Source organism: Lagenorhynchus albirostris, chromosome 6 (genome assembly GCF_949774975.1).
Source record: "Lagenorhynchus albirostris chromosome 6, mLagAlb1.1, whole genome shotgun sequence".
NCBI classification, from domain to species: domain Eukaryota; kingdom Metazoa; phylum Chordata; class Mammalia; order Artiodactyla; family Delphinidae; genus Lagenorhynchus; species Lagenorhynchus albirostris.
This window is the reverse complement of record NC_083100.1, coordinates 111,544,777-111,562,487: the sequence shown is the minus strand read 5'-3', so window position 1 is coordinate 111,562,487 and position 17,711 is coordinate 111,544,777. Positions and strand designations below refer to the sequence as shown.

Here is a 17,711-nt window from a genome sequence, read left to right as displayed (position 1 = left end):
TTGTGGATCATAGGCCCAGCCGCTCTATGGCATGTGGGATCCTCCCAGACCAGGGCTCGAACCCGTGTCCCCTGCATCAGCAGGCAGATTCTCAACCACTGCACCACCAGGGAAGCCCATGACTCTTTTTGAATTATGGTTTTCTCAGGATATATGCCCAGTAGTGGGATTGCTGGGTCATATGATAGTTCTATTTTTAGTTTTTTAAGGAACCTCCTTACTGTTCTCCATAGTGGCTGTATCAATTTACATTCCCACCAACAGTGCAAGAGGGTTCCCTTTTCATCACACCTTCTCCAGCATTTATTGTTTCTTGATTTTTTTTTTTTTTTCGGTATGCGGGCCTCTCACTGTTGTGGCCTCTTCCATTGTGGAGCACAGGCTCCGGACACGCAGGCTCAGCGGCCATGGCTCATGGGCCCAGCCGCTCTGTCGCATGTGGGATCCTCCCGGACTGGGGCACGAACCCGTGTCCCCTGCATCGGCAGGCAGACTCCCAACCACTGCGCCACCTGGGAAGCCCCTGTTTCTTGATTTTTTGATGATGGCCATCCTGACATGTGTGAGGTGATACTTCATTGTAGTTTTGATTTTCATTTCTCTAATAATTAGTGATGTTGAGCCTCTTTTCATGTGCCTCTTGGCCATCTGTATGTCTTCCTTGGTGAAATGTCTATTTAGATCTTCTGCCTGAACGGTACACTAAGCAAATATGCAAGCATATGCTGACAATTAACAGTCCAACCAGAACCAGAAACCAAGATTGAATCCAGATAGGCCACAACTTAATTTCGTGTGTGCACTTTCACCATGTCTAGTCACATTTATTAACATTAGGGAACACTGAGAGGAGCTCATGAAAGTTAGGAGATACAGACCTGAGATGACGGAGGGTGCATTCAGCTGTATGCTAGCTCTCTGCTCCTGTACTGTTCCTAAACCAGGCACGCTGTCTGTACTTGGCTTTCACTTAACCTGTCTGTACTTTAATTCAGTTTATCAAGTAGTTATTTTGCCATTCACTGTATGGCCAACATGAAATCCCCTTCTTTTGAAAAGGTCAAAGGGGCACATGTATCTTTTTTGAATTATAGTTTTCTCTAGACATATGCCCAGGAGCTGGATTGCTTGATCATATGGTAGCTCTATTTTTTTAGTTTTTTGAGGGACCTCCATACTGTTTTCCATAGTGGCTGCACCAACTTACATTCCCACCAACAGTTTTGGAGGGTTCCCTTTCCTCCACACCCTCTCCAGCATTTGTTATTTTTGGACGTTTTAATGATGGCCATTCTGACAGACATAGAGAACAGACTTATTGCTGCCAAGGGGGAGGGGGGTGGGAAAGGGATGGATTGGGAGTTTGGGATTAGCAGATGCAAACTATTGTGTAGAGAATAGATAAACAACAAGTTCCTACTGTATAGCACAGGGAACTATATTCAGTATCCTGTGATGAACAAGAATGGAAAAGAATATAAAAAAGAATGCATATATATATATATATATATATATATATGAATCCCTTTGCTGTACAGGAGAATCTAATACAGCATTGTAAATCAACTGTATTCAATAAAAAATAAAGTAAGTAAAAAATGCTCAAAAGGGAATATCTGGGATGGAGGTGGATAATTCAAGGACCTTCATAAGATAATCTTTTTTTAACCTAAGAATGGCTATTCACATTAGGAAGATCAAAATGAGGAAGTATTTGTTTGACAAGCTACTATCTTTTCAAATCTCTAAATGCCAATAAGATGCCCTTGCCCTGAGACTTATATAAAATAGCAACAAGACAAAAACAGACTTTCAAAGGGTTAAAAATGGGCGCCTGGACAGAGGTAATATTTAAAATATTTAATAACCTCCACATCAGGTCATCAGCTGATGCAAACATACCAGATGCAGGTGGCAAGCACCCAGGGTGGCCTTGCTGCTTCACACCAGCCAAGTGTTGGTCACCACTGAGGCCACCACCCCCACTTTTCCTAAAACCATCATATGCCTAATCACCTTTGCATGCAATTATAAACTTGGAGATTCCTACAATTACAGGTAAGGCAGAAGGCTTTGTGTGGTACTTCCATGAAGAATCAGAGAGAGGAGAGTCAGTTGAGTGACAGGATTCTGCATCTCCTCTCCCCATTTCCCCCAAAGCCGCCATATGTGTAATTTATTTTACATAGAAACTCTGCATAAGACTTCATTTTAGAAACCAAAACATTCTCCTCCTAAAATAAGTTTAAATATTTAAGGTCTTATTTCTTGGAGCATTCGTTCTTTCTGAGAGCTAGAACACAGCACTGATTCTTTTCCTCAGTCAGTGTGAATGACTTTGGGATCCGCCACGTCCTTTCCTGATGGCAGCCATGGATGGAGAAACAGATGCAAAGCTGTGAGTGTGCTGACCATTGAACAAATCACTCAGCCTCTTCAAACCTAAGCAAGAAGGTCCATTGAGACACGTAAATAGCTGAAAAAGAGGACCAAGGCGACACAGAGACCTCACAACTCAGCCAAACAATAGCCCAGGTCAAAGGGACAAAGGCAGGGGAGCTGGAGAATAAAGCACAGAATTCCTGGGTCTGGCTTTCCGTGCAGCTGGTGACGTAAGAAAGTTGGACGCAGTGCGGGGTGGCCTTTCTCTGCCAAGCAGACTCTCTGAGGCCCGCAGAGCACATGCTCATCATGGGACCTCATCTGCGGTGGAGAGTAACAGTATTCAGCCTATGCTTGTTCAAAACCCTCCCTCCCATCTATCCCCACTGGGTGAAAGGAGGTTAGGGGCTGGATATGGGTTGAACTCTGCAGCCCGAAGACAGAAAACAGATCTGATTGCAAGCCAGTCCTTGCCTTATTAGAACATATTATCGAAGTATCACACAGAGGGGTTTTCTTATTAGCACCAACTTTAAAACAAACAAACAAACAATAAAACAGAACATCTATCTTACAAAATCTAGGAGGGGTACAGTAGGATGGAGTGATGAAAATACTGTACTTAGAGAGGAAGGTCTCTAGGGAGCATGAAACACTAACAGTGGACACTAATCGTGGAATCCACAAGGGCACTAGTGATGGGCACAGAGCCTTAACGGTAAAGGCTTTAGCGAGTAAGACAACCAAGTTTTACAACCAGGCAGACTTACAGGAACGGTTTGCCACAGGGATTTCAAGTTATGGGGGAAGTGCTGCCTGCAAAGTTAGAATAAGATGACCTGCGCATGGGGGAGGAATCTGTGGGTCTAGACTGATAAGGCATTTCTCACCCTGGGTCAGAGAGAAGGTCTGCAAGGTTGATCATCTCAAGTTCAAGAACAGCTCAGCCTTAGCTTTGGGTTCAAGGGAATGGCAGATAGAGTGTAACAGAGTATGGACTCTGGAATCCGGGAAATGTGCGTTATCATCCTAGGGTGACCACCTGCAAGCTATTTGCTCCTGGGTAAATCACCTGATGGTCCAAGTTGGCACATGCTCACCCTAGAATGGGGAGGAGGATAACTATCACATCAAACTGGGGAGGAACAGAATGAGCCCATCAGGTACCACCCCTAGCATGAGGTGTATGTTTGGAAGCCCTTCCAGAGAAGAAACACATCACTTAACTTTATCTCTCATCTCCAATGCTCTGACATTCCAATCTGCTGGTTTCATTTCTTGTGACTGTGTCGAACGGTCCCTGATTGTTGTAGGAGAGGCATTAATCTCTCTTTTAATATCATGGTGAGCTCAGCCTGTCTCCAATCAGAAAACAATCTGCCCTCATTGACCCCAATCCTGTAACCTGGCAGGGCTCATTTACTCAAAGGTAAGCTCCGTGCATGGGGCAGCGCGTCGCCAGGTGACTGCCATGGAGTGTGGTGCAGACTTGGAGTGGGGCTGAGCAGACTTCTTACCCACAGCCCCTCCCAAAAGCCCCATTTCACCAAGTGGGCTTGTGGGTTTCCTTTCCTCCTGTGAATTGATAAGCTCTTCTCACCTCCCATTATCGATTAAGCATAATCTGCAGCCCACAGACCGGGCACAGTTGATGGGAAAGGAAGCTACCTGTTCCAAGATGAGAGAAGAGACAGGGGAGTTGTTCTCATTCATATAGGAATCCTAGAAGGCATAAATAGGGGGAAAGAACCAAAAAGCTTAGGCCTGTGTCCCTGGGTGTGTGTGGCCCTTTACATGGGTTAAGTGGATCAATTTTGCTCATCAATTTTTAATCAAAGATTGTGGGAAAATATTTTCCTCATAATATACACATGGATGTAATAGGGAGCAGAATGCAAATTTGTCTCAGTGTTTAAGACAAAATTCAAGAAATTACATGCTTCAGCTGCCACGTGAAGATGAGCTCTCGGACTCCCCTGGGTTCCTTGCACTCTTTTTTCCATCAAGCAGCACTTCAATGGCAAAGTTTAAAAAGGATTAGCCTCGGCCATAAAACAATAAAAAAGAAGTCATTTACTAAATGTTAATTGAAACAGGCAGAGTGAAGGAAGGGGGAGAGAAAAGAGAGAGAGAGGTGCAGAAGAGAGACAGGGAGGGGACAGAAGTAGAAGAACATGGGGAAGGGAAGGAGGTGGGAAGAAGGAAGAAAAGGAAGGAGCATCAAAAAGAAGGCAAGGGCTTCCCTGGTGGCGCAGTGGTTGAGAATCTGCCTGCTAACGCAGGGGACACGGGTTCGAGCCCTGGTCCGGGAAGATCCCACATGCCGCAGAACCGCTAGGCCTGTGAGCCACCACTACTGAGCCTGCGCGTCTGGAGCCTGTGCTCCACAAAAGGAGAGGCCACGATAGTGAGAGGCCCGCGTACCGCGATGAAGAGTGGCCCCCGCCTGCCACAACTAGAGAAATCCCTTGCACAGAAACGAAGATCCAACACAGCAAAAATAATTAATTAATAAAAAGAAGGCAAGTTGGAGTGAAGGAGAAGAGACATTGAAGATAAGGAAGCAAGAGAAAAGACTCAGGAAGAGGAAAGAGGTGCTTAATACCATGAGCAGGACTAGAGTGGAGGACCCCGGTGCCATGGCTTTGATTTGAAGAGATACTACTATCTTTTGTTGTTGTTGTTTCTGGACTATGTGAACAGCAATCCAGATCTCCCCCTCATCAACTGATTTTCAATGAACAGTAGGCTTTCATGAATGTACGGAGAAATAAGTGCATAGTAGCCATTTCATAAGTATTTTTGAATGAAAGAATGATGCATTTGAAGGTGGCTTAGCATTAATAATGCATGGAGCATTGCAGCAGTACCTGATTTTAACCCAACATTTACAAGAACAAGAGAACACTTGTACTATGTATCCACCAAAAGCAGCCTCCAGCAATACCCAGAAGGAAAGCACAGCTCTCTGAACCTTCGGATTTAACTTCCCTCTGCCCGAGTCTCCTGCAAATGGAGAGCTTAGGATACTGGGAACACTACATATACTTCTGCTCGGGTTCACTGATTTTTTTCTCAAGGTCTGTTCAAGGATGCTTCTCCCTAAGGCTGACATCTTCTGCCAGGGTTTTCTGGAGGGGACATGCTCCTTACTTTTCTAGAGGAAGCTCTTTTCTCCACTCCCCTTGTGAGATTCACTGGCCAAAGCCCAGAGGCAGGGATCATACCTGATCACACCATGACAGAGCCCAGGAATTAAGTGAGGAACTCAGACAGTCACGTGTCTCTGTAAGGTAAGGACTGATTCTGCCCACAGTCCCCCTGACATCAGAGTTAAAATGAGAACGTTTCCATCTGCCTCGGCAATCCCTCAGCCCTGTGGTGAAGGGAGAGTGAGCCCCTCCATCAGATAGGGAGGGTGGGAGGGAGGGAGACGCAAGAGGGAAGAGATATGGGAACATATGTATATGCATAGCTGATTCCCTTTGTTATAAAGCAGAAACTAACACACAATTGTAAAGCAATTATACTCCAATAAAGATGTTAAAAAAAAAAAAAGAATGGAAATGTAGTTGTCCCTGCCTTGATGGCTATTGTAACTGATTTTGAGAGAATCCATGTTGAGGTTCATTGTTAATTGTAACAAGTCTAATTATTGAATTCCCACGTCATGTGTGATTTATACTGAGTTACTCATGTTATACTTACACTGATTCTATAAGGCTCATTTTAGTATCCATAGGAAACACTCACTGAGTGAGAGTCACATCAACCCAGAATTGTGTGACCCATGCCCTTTCTACTGTCCTCTGTCACCTCCCCATTGCCCACCTGTTGTATAATACGTTCACCCTTGTAATACAGAGGGTCAGTCTGGTCAAAACCAGGAAGTTGGTAACACTTTTCTTGGACATTCTAAACATTCCTCTACTTTGCCTTTCCCCAACTCAGAACATTCTCTTCCCCTCCTTCAAACACCCAGCTCTATCTCTTCTAGAAACGTTTCTTTTGGAAAAGGTCTGTTTCTCTCAGTCCAGCAGAGTTCAGTACAGATTTAAATTCCTACATTTTCTTTCCCAGTGAGGCTCTGTGTCTTAGGGCTTCTCTGTATGAATTGAAAGGCTTCTTCTCACATCTACAGATTCAGGGACTAATGGAGTTAACAGAAGAGTTGTCTGGGGACAGATGGGGTGAGGGCGTTGGAATCCAGTGGGCTTTCCCAAGTGCAGTGGGTGGCAGATCTCTGTCAGGACTGCCCTTAGAATAGGTCTTGATGGAGGTTTCACATTTGGTTACTGTGCCCACATGCAAGGCAGCACCAGAATCCAACAGACGTTTTTCTCCCTTCTTTTCCCACCTTAACATAATCAGGCAAAATCCAATGGTAATACCCCAAATACATGGCCACATAACCGAGAGTGGAGTGGGGAAGAGAAGAAGGAAAACCAAGAGAAAGGGAGGAAGGGAGGAAGCAAGGGGGAAAGGAAGGAAGAATGGGAGGGAGGGGAGGAGGGTGGAAAGGGAACTGAACATATATATTCATCAAACAGTAGCCTAGACTCACACCTACAAGCATCTGTCTGTTAGGCAAATCTCTTTAGACTGCTATTTGCCTTGGACAGTCTTCAGAAGGATATATCTGCTTCCAAAGGTGGAAAGTTAAAAATAATATACACCACGAGCTGTGTTTTGGCATTTTCCTTCACTTTCTATCTTCAACATTGCTGTTGTCGTCCTTTAAAACTCAATCACTTCAGCTGATCCACGGAACAGATGGCATTAATCAACCCCCCAAGAATATGCACAAAGCAATTAGAAATGTAGAGACATGGAATTTATGACAGCAAATCAATTACCAATGATGGTAAATCAACATGGCTTACCCAACTTCCCCTGTTTGTTTTTCCACGGAGCGACCTCTGATAGTAGTAATGATCCCTAGTTTACCCCCCTGCCAGAGGGGGGATGAGAATGGGACGCTGAGATTTAATTGCATCATCCTTAATGACTAGTTCTCACTCTGCTGACAAAAACCAGCATAATTTACAGACTACAAGATGCATCAGGATGATGGATACAGACAGCATGGGCTGTATGGTGTCATGCAAATATGAAGTATACTGCACTGAGAATATGGTCGTTTGGTATTCCCTGAGAAGAACTTCTTTTCAGAAAACAGAGCACCTTTTCTACCATCTATAACTCTCATTTGTCAAAAACAATGGGAGAAGCTACAGAATACATCTTAACCACAAATCTGTGCCTTCTGTGAGTTTACTAGCTCATAGATTCCTAGGGTTTGAATTGACATGGCTCAAGATTTTCTTTCTGATTCTTTAGGACCTCTGCAGATTCTGAAACTTTCTTCCTTAGGCCCTTATTAATTATCACCTGAGTTAATGTAATAAGCTCTTCCCTGGCTTTCTTACTACTAGCCTTCGCCCGTTTTAATCTATCCTTCACACGGCGATTTTTTTAAAAACAAAAATCTGATTAGTATTATCTAATTACATGTGCAAAATCCTTTGATGACTCTCCGTAGTTATAACAGTAAAAATCAAAGACTCCCATGTTTACCTAGTTGTCTAGTTTCTCATTCTACCCCTATACCTACGAACCACTCTTACAAGTAGTCACCACAACACGGAAAGCCTGTAATAACCTCCCCTCCTTTCCCCAGCCTGAAAATTTGACTTTAAGTCTCTGTTTCCCTCAGATAGCCTGCCTTGATGCCCCAGCCAGTTTGAGATGCTCACCTGTGCCTTACATTACACTCTGCGCTTACATTCATTATAGCATTTATCACTTTGATGTGATTAAAGATTTATTTTTCTGGCTGCTCATGTTCAAAGTTCCTTGGGGTCATGGACTCTATCTTCTTATGCATCTTTATTTCTCCAGCTTCATAGAAAAACTTGACTTTAAGAAAGAGAACCTTTCATTGGAATTCATTTCTTCAACAAGTTTTTCAAATATGTAACACACACATATGCTTAACACTTAAATCTTCTCCCAACCACAGCTTAAGAAGATGACATCAGAGACTCAGGATTATGTTATCAGGCAGTGTTGTAGGTTTGCAATTAAATAAGATCTTTCCAGTAATTTATGACTAAAGCCCCATTAAATAAACGTTTCCTCTTTATACTGACCCTGGGCTATGAAGAAGGACTTTTATAGCAATATATATCTGTGTATTTTCAGACTATATAAGAAATACTCATTAAAATTGCAAAAGCAAGTTAGTAAAATTAGCTCAAAATTGGTACTGAGGTCAAATGAATGGAGAGACTTTCTCGTTTAGGAACAAGTAGCCATTTGACACAGAAATAAGATCATGCCAGCAAACTCATGGAAGTGTTCAGCCCTGTGTAAAGGCAGGGGTCCATTTATCAGCTCCATATCCAGTCAAATTATCTAAACTTCTGTTCTTTCACTTAAAAGCTACACATGCTAACATCTTCTTAACATTTTCAAAACTAGAATAGGTAATACTTGTCACTTGAAAAAAAAAAACGTAAAACAAATACATTTTAAAAGATTCTAGCAGCTGGACCATAGAAGGATCTTAGTTTAGAAATGAAAAATTTTAGTTGGAACCCATTCATTTACCCTCTCATCCATGCATTTGCCCAGTATTTTAGATACTGACTACAGACATTCAAATAAAATATGATAATCAGGGAAATGTGCATCTAGTTGGGGAGACAAGGACTATAAGAAGTGTTATGGAAATATAGTAGTAATATAAAGAGACATTTGATCCAGCCTGGGGAAAGTGTGTTTGTTGGGGGAGAGGGGGATGGAGAAAGTGACAGAAGATAAAAATGTGAAAGGGCATTCTAGACCAAGCAGACGGCATATGTAAATAAATGCAAGGAGATGTGAGAAAACATGGCTCATTTTGGACGGCGGAGTTCCATAAACTGGAAATAAGGCAATGTGGGAGGAGTGACTGGGATGAAACTTAGAGTATTAGGCAGAGCCCATTCAGGACCAGCCTTCTGCTGAGAAAGGAAGCTCATACCTGCTATTTATTGATAATTCATATGTTTGGTCTGGCATCTATAGACTTACAAGACATGACGCCAGCAGAGGCACCTTTTATGGCATTGTTGTGTGTGTGTGGTCACAAATCTTCAGCAAGCTTATGCCCTTTCCTTATCAAGTTTTAAACTCAAACTTGTAGAAGAAAAAACATCTGGTGCTCCTCCAGATATGAGGCTTCCTATCTTTGACCATTGTGATGTTCGGCATGTTGCATCAAATCTAGATTCCAATTGTTTGGTTTTTTTTGAAGGTATAACTCAGGAGTTGGTTCTTGTGGAAGCGGCTACCTCCATGCCCTTTGCTATGGATAGACTGCAGAGACTAACCACAGAGATCCCAAGGCAACGTTCTACAGATGCTCACACACAGACCCCATCAGAATGCATGGGAATTAATTTCATATCTTGCAAAGACTCTGATCTTTGGAAATAGATAGATATAGGTCCAGATCCTAAATTTTTTTTCATTGCTTAGCTTTATGATCCTGGGAAATTTATTAACTTCGATTAACCTTAAATTTAGTCATCTGTAAACCCGATTTAATAAAGTCTACCTGGCTGTGCTGCCTTGTCAAATTATGCAAACACGGCACGTGGCGTTGAGAGATACAAAGTGCATAGCAGTTAGTAGGAATTAAAACCCTATTGTTATTCTAAATATAATTGCTTAACAATTTTGAGCACAATTATCCCAGAAGTATCCAAATGGAATGACCAGTAGGCAACATCAACTGTTAAAGACAAAAATGTATTGGGACAAATAAGGGACAAATAAGACCTTAATAATCATTTGATCCAACTTCTTAATACACCAACATCATTAGGATAAGTCAATAACATTTATAAGGACATCTGCCAGAAAGTGTCAGAATTTTGACGAATGAAGACAGTTTCCCCTATGAATTAAAAAAATGTCATTAGGCTCCAAATGAGTACACTGAAGCTTCAAAATAAAGCCTTATTGAGTGAATGACTTTTGTATTCTGGCCTTTCAGGTAACTAGAGCATCTCCTCACTGTCCTATATGACAAGGATAATTAGCTATGTATATATAGGTCATATGTCAGCAGAGTTCTGGCATGTAAGATAAAGGGCTTTGGTTCACCAACTAAAGGCTTTAGGAACATTGCAAACGATATCACGTTATTTTGTTTTGTAACAAATGGACACTGAAAAGTAAGGCAATCTAGGTCCCACTAAAGAAAGAAAAGTAAGGCAAACTGGGTCCCACTAAAGAAAGAAAAGGCAAGAGGGGCAGGGAAAAAAGAAAACTACAACTTAGAAGACAGTCATTCATTAGAATGAGAATAAGAGGTGGAGGTGAGTAAGGTGATTCTTATAGAACCTAACTTTCTTACAAGTCTATACTCTTGTGTGAAAATTGCTAGTCTAGCTGTTCATATTTTTCAGTTGTGGAAATATGAATCTGGTTTGGAGACGGGGCCTATACAGACAGAAAGCCAAGAGAGTTCGTATGGATGGTGAAAGACGAGCCCATTCAACCATGGGAAAATCTTCAGGACTCTTCCAAACGAGCATTATAATGCTTCTTTCACTTCGGATGGCCATAAATGCCACAAAAAGTATACCGCAAACAGCTTCCTGCTGAAGATAATCTGATGTTTGTTTATTTATAATATTACATATTGATTGTGTTTGTGTGTAAGCTTCAGATAACTCAAGGTACAGTGCATCTCTTTATTTGAAGATCTTTAGGAAAATGATTGACATTTTCCTATATTTTCGATAAAGTTCTGCCTGTGATGAAAGGGGTAAAGAGTTTTTTATTTCTCTCTCAAGGCTGTTATCTGTGTGAACCTAATATGTAGCAACAAAGAGATAAGATGTTTAGAGATCATCCAAAGTGACTGATTGGTCAGAATGAAGGCTCTTTATAACCATGTAACATCCAATTATTGTAAAATAAAGTGAACAACAACCCTCTAAGTGTCTCCTGCATTCCTCTTATCTTTTGAATGCAAGTTCTCCCACTATAATAGTTTTTCAATGTACCTACTATTCAAAGAATCTCCTCTGTAAAATTTGAGCTGCTGTTCTATTTGGAAGTAGATACATATCTCAATTGCTATTTTATACCTGAGCTGTGAGCACAGAAACGATGCATCACCTGATGGGCATTTGGCATCTTAGCTGTGGCATAACTAGGGCTAGAACTCCTAGCATTTCAAACTCCTGGTTTCACTTTAACCAACTATCAAGTCACATCGTTTCTTCTTGTGTCAAAGGAGCTGATACTATATGTAAAATGGTTTCTCATTTAACATTGTCCTATCATATCTACATTTGAAATTAACTAATTCCCTCAGGGTAAACTCAAAGGAAGTGTGATAGCTATTTAATATGCTGAAAATCCGAAATTGGGGAATTTTCAGAGTTTTTATTACTGGTGGGTAATTATGTTCTCTGCACAGATTCATATTATCTATACTGTAGCTGGCCTTCTAACCTAACTTTATTTAACTTTGTTTAATTAGAAACTTATAAAATCTATAATTGGGTAAGCATTCTTTTTTCCCTTACAGCTAAATTCCCAAGTTTTGCTCAGATTATGAGAAAATTAAACACACATACACACACACATAAACACACACACACACACATAAACACACACACATCCTACATACACACAGCAAAAATTATTATTAGAAGAATGGAAGCAATTAAAAGTTGTTTTTACTTGAACAAAGTTCACAAGTATACCATGGAGCATCTTGGGTAAATAATCCATTTCCAAGACAACTGTCATGAATGACTTGAAGTATTATTTCAAAATATAGAAATAATAATCTTGGGAAAAAATCTTCCAAATTATCTATAAGCTTACACAAATTGACTATTTCAAAGGAGATTTCTTTTCCTCATTAGATGCATCTAAATGTTAATGGGTTGTAGATAACTAGTAAGTCAAAGTGGACAATAAACGTCTGGAAGAATTGTAGAATGTTCTCTTTTTTTTTTTCTTCGAGGTTCTGCATCATAGGTTTCAAAGACCACCAGGATTGAATTCAGAAGTAATTTTCTACTGCTATTCTATTGTTCACTGGATTAATACATTTTGTTTGGCAAAATAAAAACATTTAACATTATACTTTAGGAACATTGACTCCGAAATATTTAGCAAGCAGCGTGCATTCAACTGAAATGCTGATTGGAAACAGGTAAATTAAACTGTCCCTGATGAAATACTAAAGATCATTATCACAAAGTTTTATTTTAAATGTTCAGAATTAGCTTTATTGCTGCATCAGTAATGATAAGCATGAGCCTTAAACTCATACCATTTAGGTTTTATGAGCATTATTATAACATTAACCATAATTCAATTAGTTTACAGAAAAAGCCATTCTATAATATTTTTCCTCGCTCTTAAGGTGCTAAATAAGGAAGCCCAAACCATATTCCTATAGAGTATGTTCTATTTATTTCACCCTTATTCCTCATCCCTCTTTCATGGATCTTCAAAATATTCACTATTTTCAGGTAGGTAAATGCGCTAAAGGAAAAACACGGCTATTTCATTGCCACACCTTTGCATCATTAGGACAATACTGACCTCTAGTGTTTTAGGAAGTAGAGAAACTAACTCAGCACTGTGCCTAACTTCCTCTTACTGAACCACTTAGATGTTTTTCTAAAGCACCATGGGAACAATTTTACTTAAAAAAAGAAAAAAAGGAGGAGGAGGGGCTGGAGGATGTGGGGACAGGAGGAAGAGGAGAGAAACAGCAGATTCTACCCTGTCTCTCCCTATTCTCTGAAATAATTTCTGAACTAAGGCCCTTTGGCTCCTCCTTTTTAAAGAGGTTGACCTCTTCAGCACTCCCTTAGAATACAAACTTTAATAAAATCTTTATAACACATTTCCACTAACTATCGATTTTGGATCCCCCAAACTTCCAATCACACATAGAAACACTGGCTCAGCTTTGGACCATTCTCAGTAAAGAACATTTGTCTAAGTGTCTGCCTTTGAGGTATAGCCCTCGATTAAGTATCTCTTACTTAAGGTCCTCTTGGACCTAAGGGGGTGGGAAGTGAGGTAGAGAAACTTGTAAGTAGTAAGTGGTCCTCCTACCCTTCTCTAACAGTGATGGTTCAGAGTCCAAAAAAAAAAATAGTATCAAAACTGTTCCAATACGGTTAGATATTTCTGAGGGTCATGGTGGGGGTTAGCAGATAAGGGAGCACGCCCAGAAGCTTGAGGAACCTTGATAAACCATCTTTGGAAACAACACAGACGGCTTAATTGCATTCTTTCTCATTTAGGAGTTTCCAGAGCTGGAAAAACTTCCCTTTCTCTGCCTGGAGAGGCAGCTGAGCAATTGAGCTTGAACCTCTGATGGCTCCAGAGATTTATTCGAGTTTGACAAACTAGGTTCTTTAAATACACAGTGGAGGTGGCACATCCCCAGGTGTCCAGCCTTCCTGCCTATTAAATTAAATGCCCTGCACTTGCCGAGGTTAGAGCTTGGACGACAAAGTGTACACTTAGTGCATACTCATTATGCGTTCTTTGGCACAAAGATTTTGGGGGTGGAGTGCGCATCAAAGCTCTTCCTCCTATAACAGGGTCAGCCATTGATCTTGTGGTTTGACTACATCGGGCCATGACTCTTAGGCCAAAACTCCCAACCCTATTAAACCGATGACCATTGGTTGCAAGATACCCCAACTGGAGCCTTCTGCCTAGGAGAGAGCTGAAAGCCATGGATTGTGAGGCACCGGGCATACTACAAATCCGAGCGAGGCAGCCGCATTCAGAAATGAGCCTCTGTCACCGAGTGCGGTGGCTGTGAGCATCTCTGTCTCTGGAAGCTCAGCCCCCAGTGCATCCAGTCTGAACCGGGGGCCCTGCTCGGGAAAAGCCCCAGCTGAGACCAGGCAGGCAGAGAACGCGGAGCTGACGGGAGGCGGAGGGTAGAGAACCTTCCCTTCTCCCCCGAACTTTGCGATTCGGGGAGAAGGGCAGGAAATCCAACGGGGCCGGCTCCTTCGAGCTCTGCTAACTTTTGGGATGGTTAGAGTGATAGAAACACACCAATCAGCATTTTTCCCCCTTCCCCTCTGCTCAGAGCAGACACAATTGAACACGCTTGGACAGTTGAGTGTCTTTCCAAACGCCAGCGTTTCCCACCTCACCTACCCGCCCCCAGCTCCTGGAACTCACAATTTGCCGCTGTTAATCCTAAATGCCACAAGCCGGAGAAGAACAAAGTGAAAACGCTGGTCAGCCGTAGTCCAGAATCCATTTCCCCCGAGTAAGAGGTCCCTCCCAATCGAATCTCAAATTCGCAGGCGCCAGCCGCGGCTTCTTCTTTCTTTCTCTGTCTCTCTTTCTCCTCTGCACCGCCTGACCCCTTCCCACCCCCCTTGGAGAGGCACTCGCGGCTTCACTCCATCCCGTGCCCAAACGCTCTACGGAAACCGTGGCGGGAGCTTCTCCGGAGCTGCGGAAGGAGGTACTGTCCCCGCAACGGCCGCCGGCAGCATTCGCCTTCCTCGCTCGCCTCTTCCTCCTCGGCCCCCTCCTTAAAGGTGCAAACCCCGACCCGACGCAACGGCAGGCGCCGAGCTTGCTCGACCGCCGACTGCACCTCGTCGGCAGCTAGAACTGGAATCAGCACCCGGGCGGCGGACAGCTCCTTATAGGCAAGCGTGGCGCGCGGCGCCGCCCCCGGCCTGGCCCGCCCCTCGCTCTCCGGTAGGAGCGGCCTGGGCGGGTCTTCGCCCGACTCGGGCGCCTTCCACCCTGGCCGGCCGGCGCTGCGGTGCGCGCCGGCCACTTGGAGGGGACCGGGGAGGGAGCGCACATTTCCATCTCTGCCTCCGTCTCTTTGGCTTCCCCTCCCTCTCCCCCCGCCCAATGTGTGTGGGGGGGGAGTGCATAAAGGCATCGAAATTTAAACCAGGTTTTCGAAGAACGATGCTAAAGGGTTACTAAAAGGAGTTGGAACACAGAAAGCATTAGCAAGAGGGAATTTCCCATGGAAAGCTTGGCAACGAGATGCTTTTTTCTTTTTTTGAGAGGAGAGGGAAGACTTGAATTATTGAATTACGCAATTGAACTTCCCCTGTGTTTGTTCTCTAGGATGGAAGGCTGGCGGGTATTGGTAATATTGGGATTTCTGATCTAGCGGTTTAACGTGGTCCCGACCCCGCCCCCAGCTCCCACCTCCGGTGGCTCAACCTTTCACGGCGGACCACGTCTGCGTCTCCCTCCCAGCTGCTGGCCTGTAGCTTTGGGCAAGTACTGCAAGGTGTTTGGTGCTTTCGGTTCCGGAGCCCGGGAGGTTCCTGGCGTCTGAGAGAGACGGGGAGACAAATGGGGTATGGTAATGATGAGAGTCAGGGTGGTCCTGGCTGGCTCATAGCATTCGAGATCTGAAAGCTCCTCTGGAGCGGTTTAAATTCAAATGCGGGAAAGGAGTAGTTTTGGTTTCTTCCTAGAAGCTCCCTATTAGAAACACTGGTTTTGTCTTTGGCTTCTAGTTTGCATTTGGGGACTCTCCTGCTTGACCATAAAGCAACTTATTTTGTTTTTATTGAAGGTGTCAGAAAGCTGTCAAACCTTAACAAAATGAGGTGTCATAATGATTTCTATGTGAAGCTTACAATCAAGTCAGGGATGGAGTCACTTCAGAGGAAGCTGACGTCTCCCTTTCCCTCCCGCCCCATTTCCCTCAGCAGCAACAAATATGCAGACTTATTTTACACTGTAGATTCCTGACAACGCTTGGTCCTCAGCTACCAGCTGCACAGCTACAGCAGGTTGAGCTGGGATTCAAGCAGCTTCTGCGTGAATCCTGAAGTTAACCTTGTGGTTTTGGTTAGAGCTGGACTCACATCATTGAACTATTAATCGATAGTTGAATGAGAAGGGAATAGAATTCTGAGGTCCTCTCACTTGTAAGTAAAATATCCTCTTGTCTCTAAGCTTCTAACTGAAAATAATCATGTTAGTTACTAGATTCTTGGACAACCAGAATACTTCTCCAGCACAGGCTGTAGCTGTGGGAGAAAAGATGGTGAATCACAAAATATCAAAGCGGAGGTGAGCCAAGAAGCTGCCCTGTTGGCAGGGACCTGAGTGAGGAGGGGGCTGCAGTCCCAAGTCCAGTGGCTTGGGCCTGCCTTCTCCTACTGAGGGCCCTGAGGGGCTGCCTCCCCACCCCTGGGTTTTGAGGATCTCAGGTTTAAAGACACCTATGTGGCTAGCTTAATCATACTTGAGAGTCTAGAAAAGCTAGGAACCATTATCCAGATTTGTATGTTCTTTAACATTTAAACGGCTTTAAAATAAATAAAATATTAAAAATATAATTTAAGTCCCTTTTGCATTCTTGCCTGATCCCATTGGTGTCCCACCATACCAAGAAGTAAACACTTCTTTTCCATTCCTGTTCATTATGTTTTTATACTTTCACCAAAAATATATACATCCCTAAACAATTTCTGGTATTATTTTGATTGTCTTTAACCAATATATAAATGTCATCATATCAATACTTCTTCATTTTGCACCTTGCAATTTACTCAACTCAACATTTTATATATATACATACGTATATGTATATATATATATATACACACACACACACACGTATGTATTTAATTTATGCACTTGGATACAGGTAGTCATAATTATTTCATTTTAACTACTGTATTATATTTTATTTTATGAATATGCCACAATCGATTCATTAATTCATCTGTTTATGAATCTATAGATTATTTCCAGGTTTTTTTCCTCAGTATAAACCTTAAAATCTTGTACCAGTATCTTAGTCTTTCTCAACCATGTACTTAGGACTGGAGTTTCTGGATTGTAGGAAAGGCTTTTCTTCAGCTTTAATAGGTATTGCCAGTTGCTTTATAAACAGATGTTACCAATTCATACCCCCCTCCCCACCAGCAGTGTGTGAGATTTCCCTCAGCTCCATATACTTACCAGCATTTCAAGACCTCTCTTTTTATAAATGGGAAAATGCTTTCAAAGAACACAGGTCGGGCTTCCCTAGTGGTGCAGTGGTTGAGAGTCCGCCTGCCGATGCAGGGGACACAGGTTCATGCCCCGGTCCGGGAAGATCCCACATGCCGCGGAGCGGCTGGGCCCGTGAGCCGTGGCCGCTGAGCCTGCGCGTCCGGAGCCTGCGCTCCGCAACGGGAGAGGCCACAACAGTGAGAGGCCCGCGTACCGCAAAAAAAAAAAAAAAGAACACAGGTCTTCGTTCACTGAGCTTAATGCTCCACTACATCATC

The 17,711-nt window shown here is 42.9% G+C and overlaps 1 protein-coding gene across 2 annotated transcripts in view; it reads right to left on the bottom strand.

The window, feature by feature from the left end:
• CNTNAP5 (contactin associated protein family member 5) overlaps positions 1–14,701 on the bottom strand; it is an 882,476-nt gene extending 867,775 nt beyond the window's left edge. For both annotated transcript variants that reach the window (XM_060151536.1, XM_060151538.1), the window contains exon 1: positions 14,620–14,701. In XM_060151536.1, coding sequence (XP_060007519.1) covers positions 14,620–14,701 — 82 coding nt within the window. The remainder of the gene's footprint in view (positions 1–14,619) is intronic.
• Positions 14,702–17,711: the final 3,010 nt, after the last annotated feature.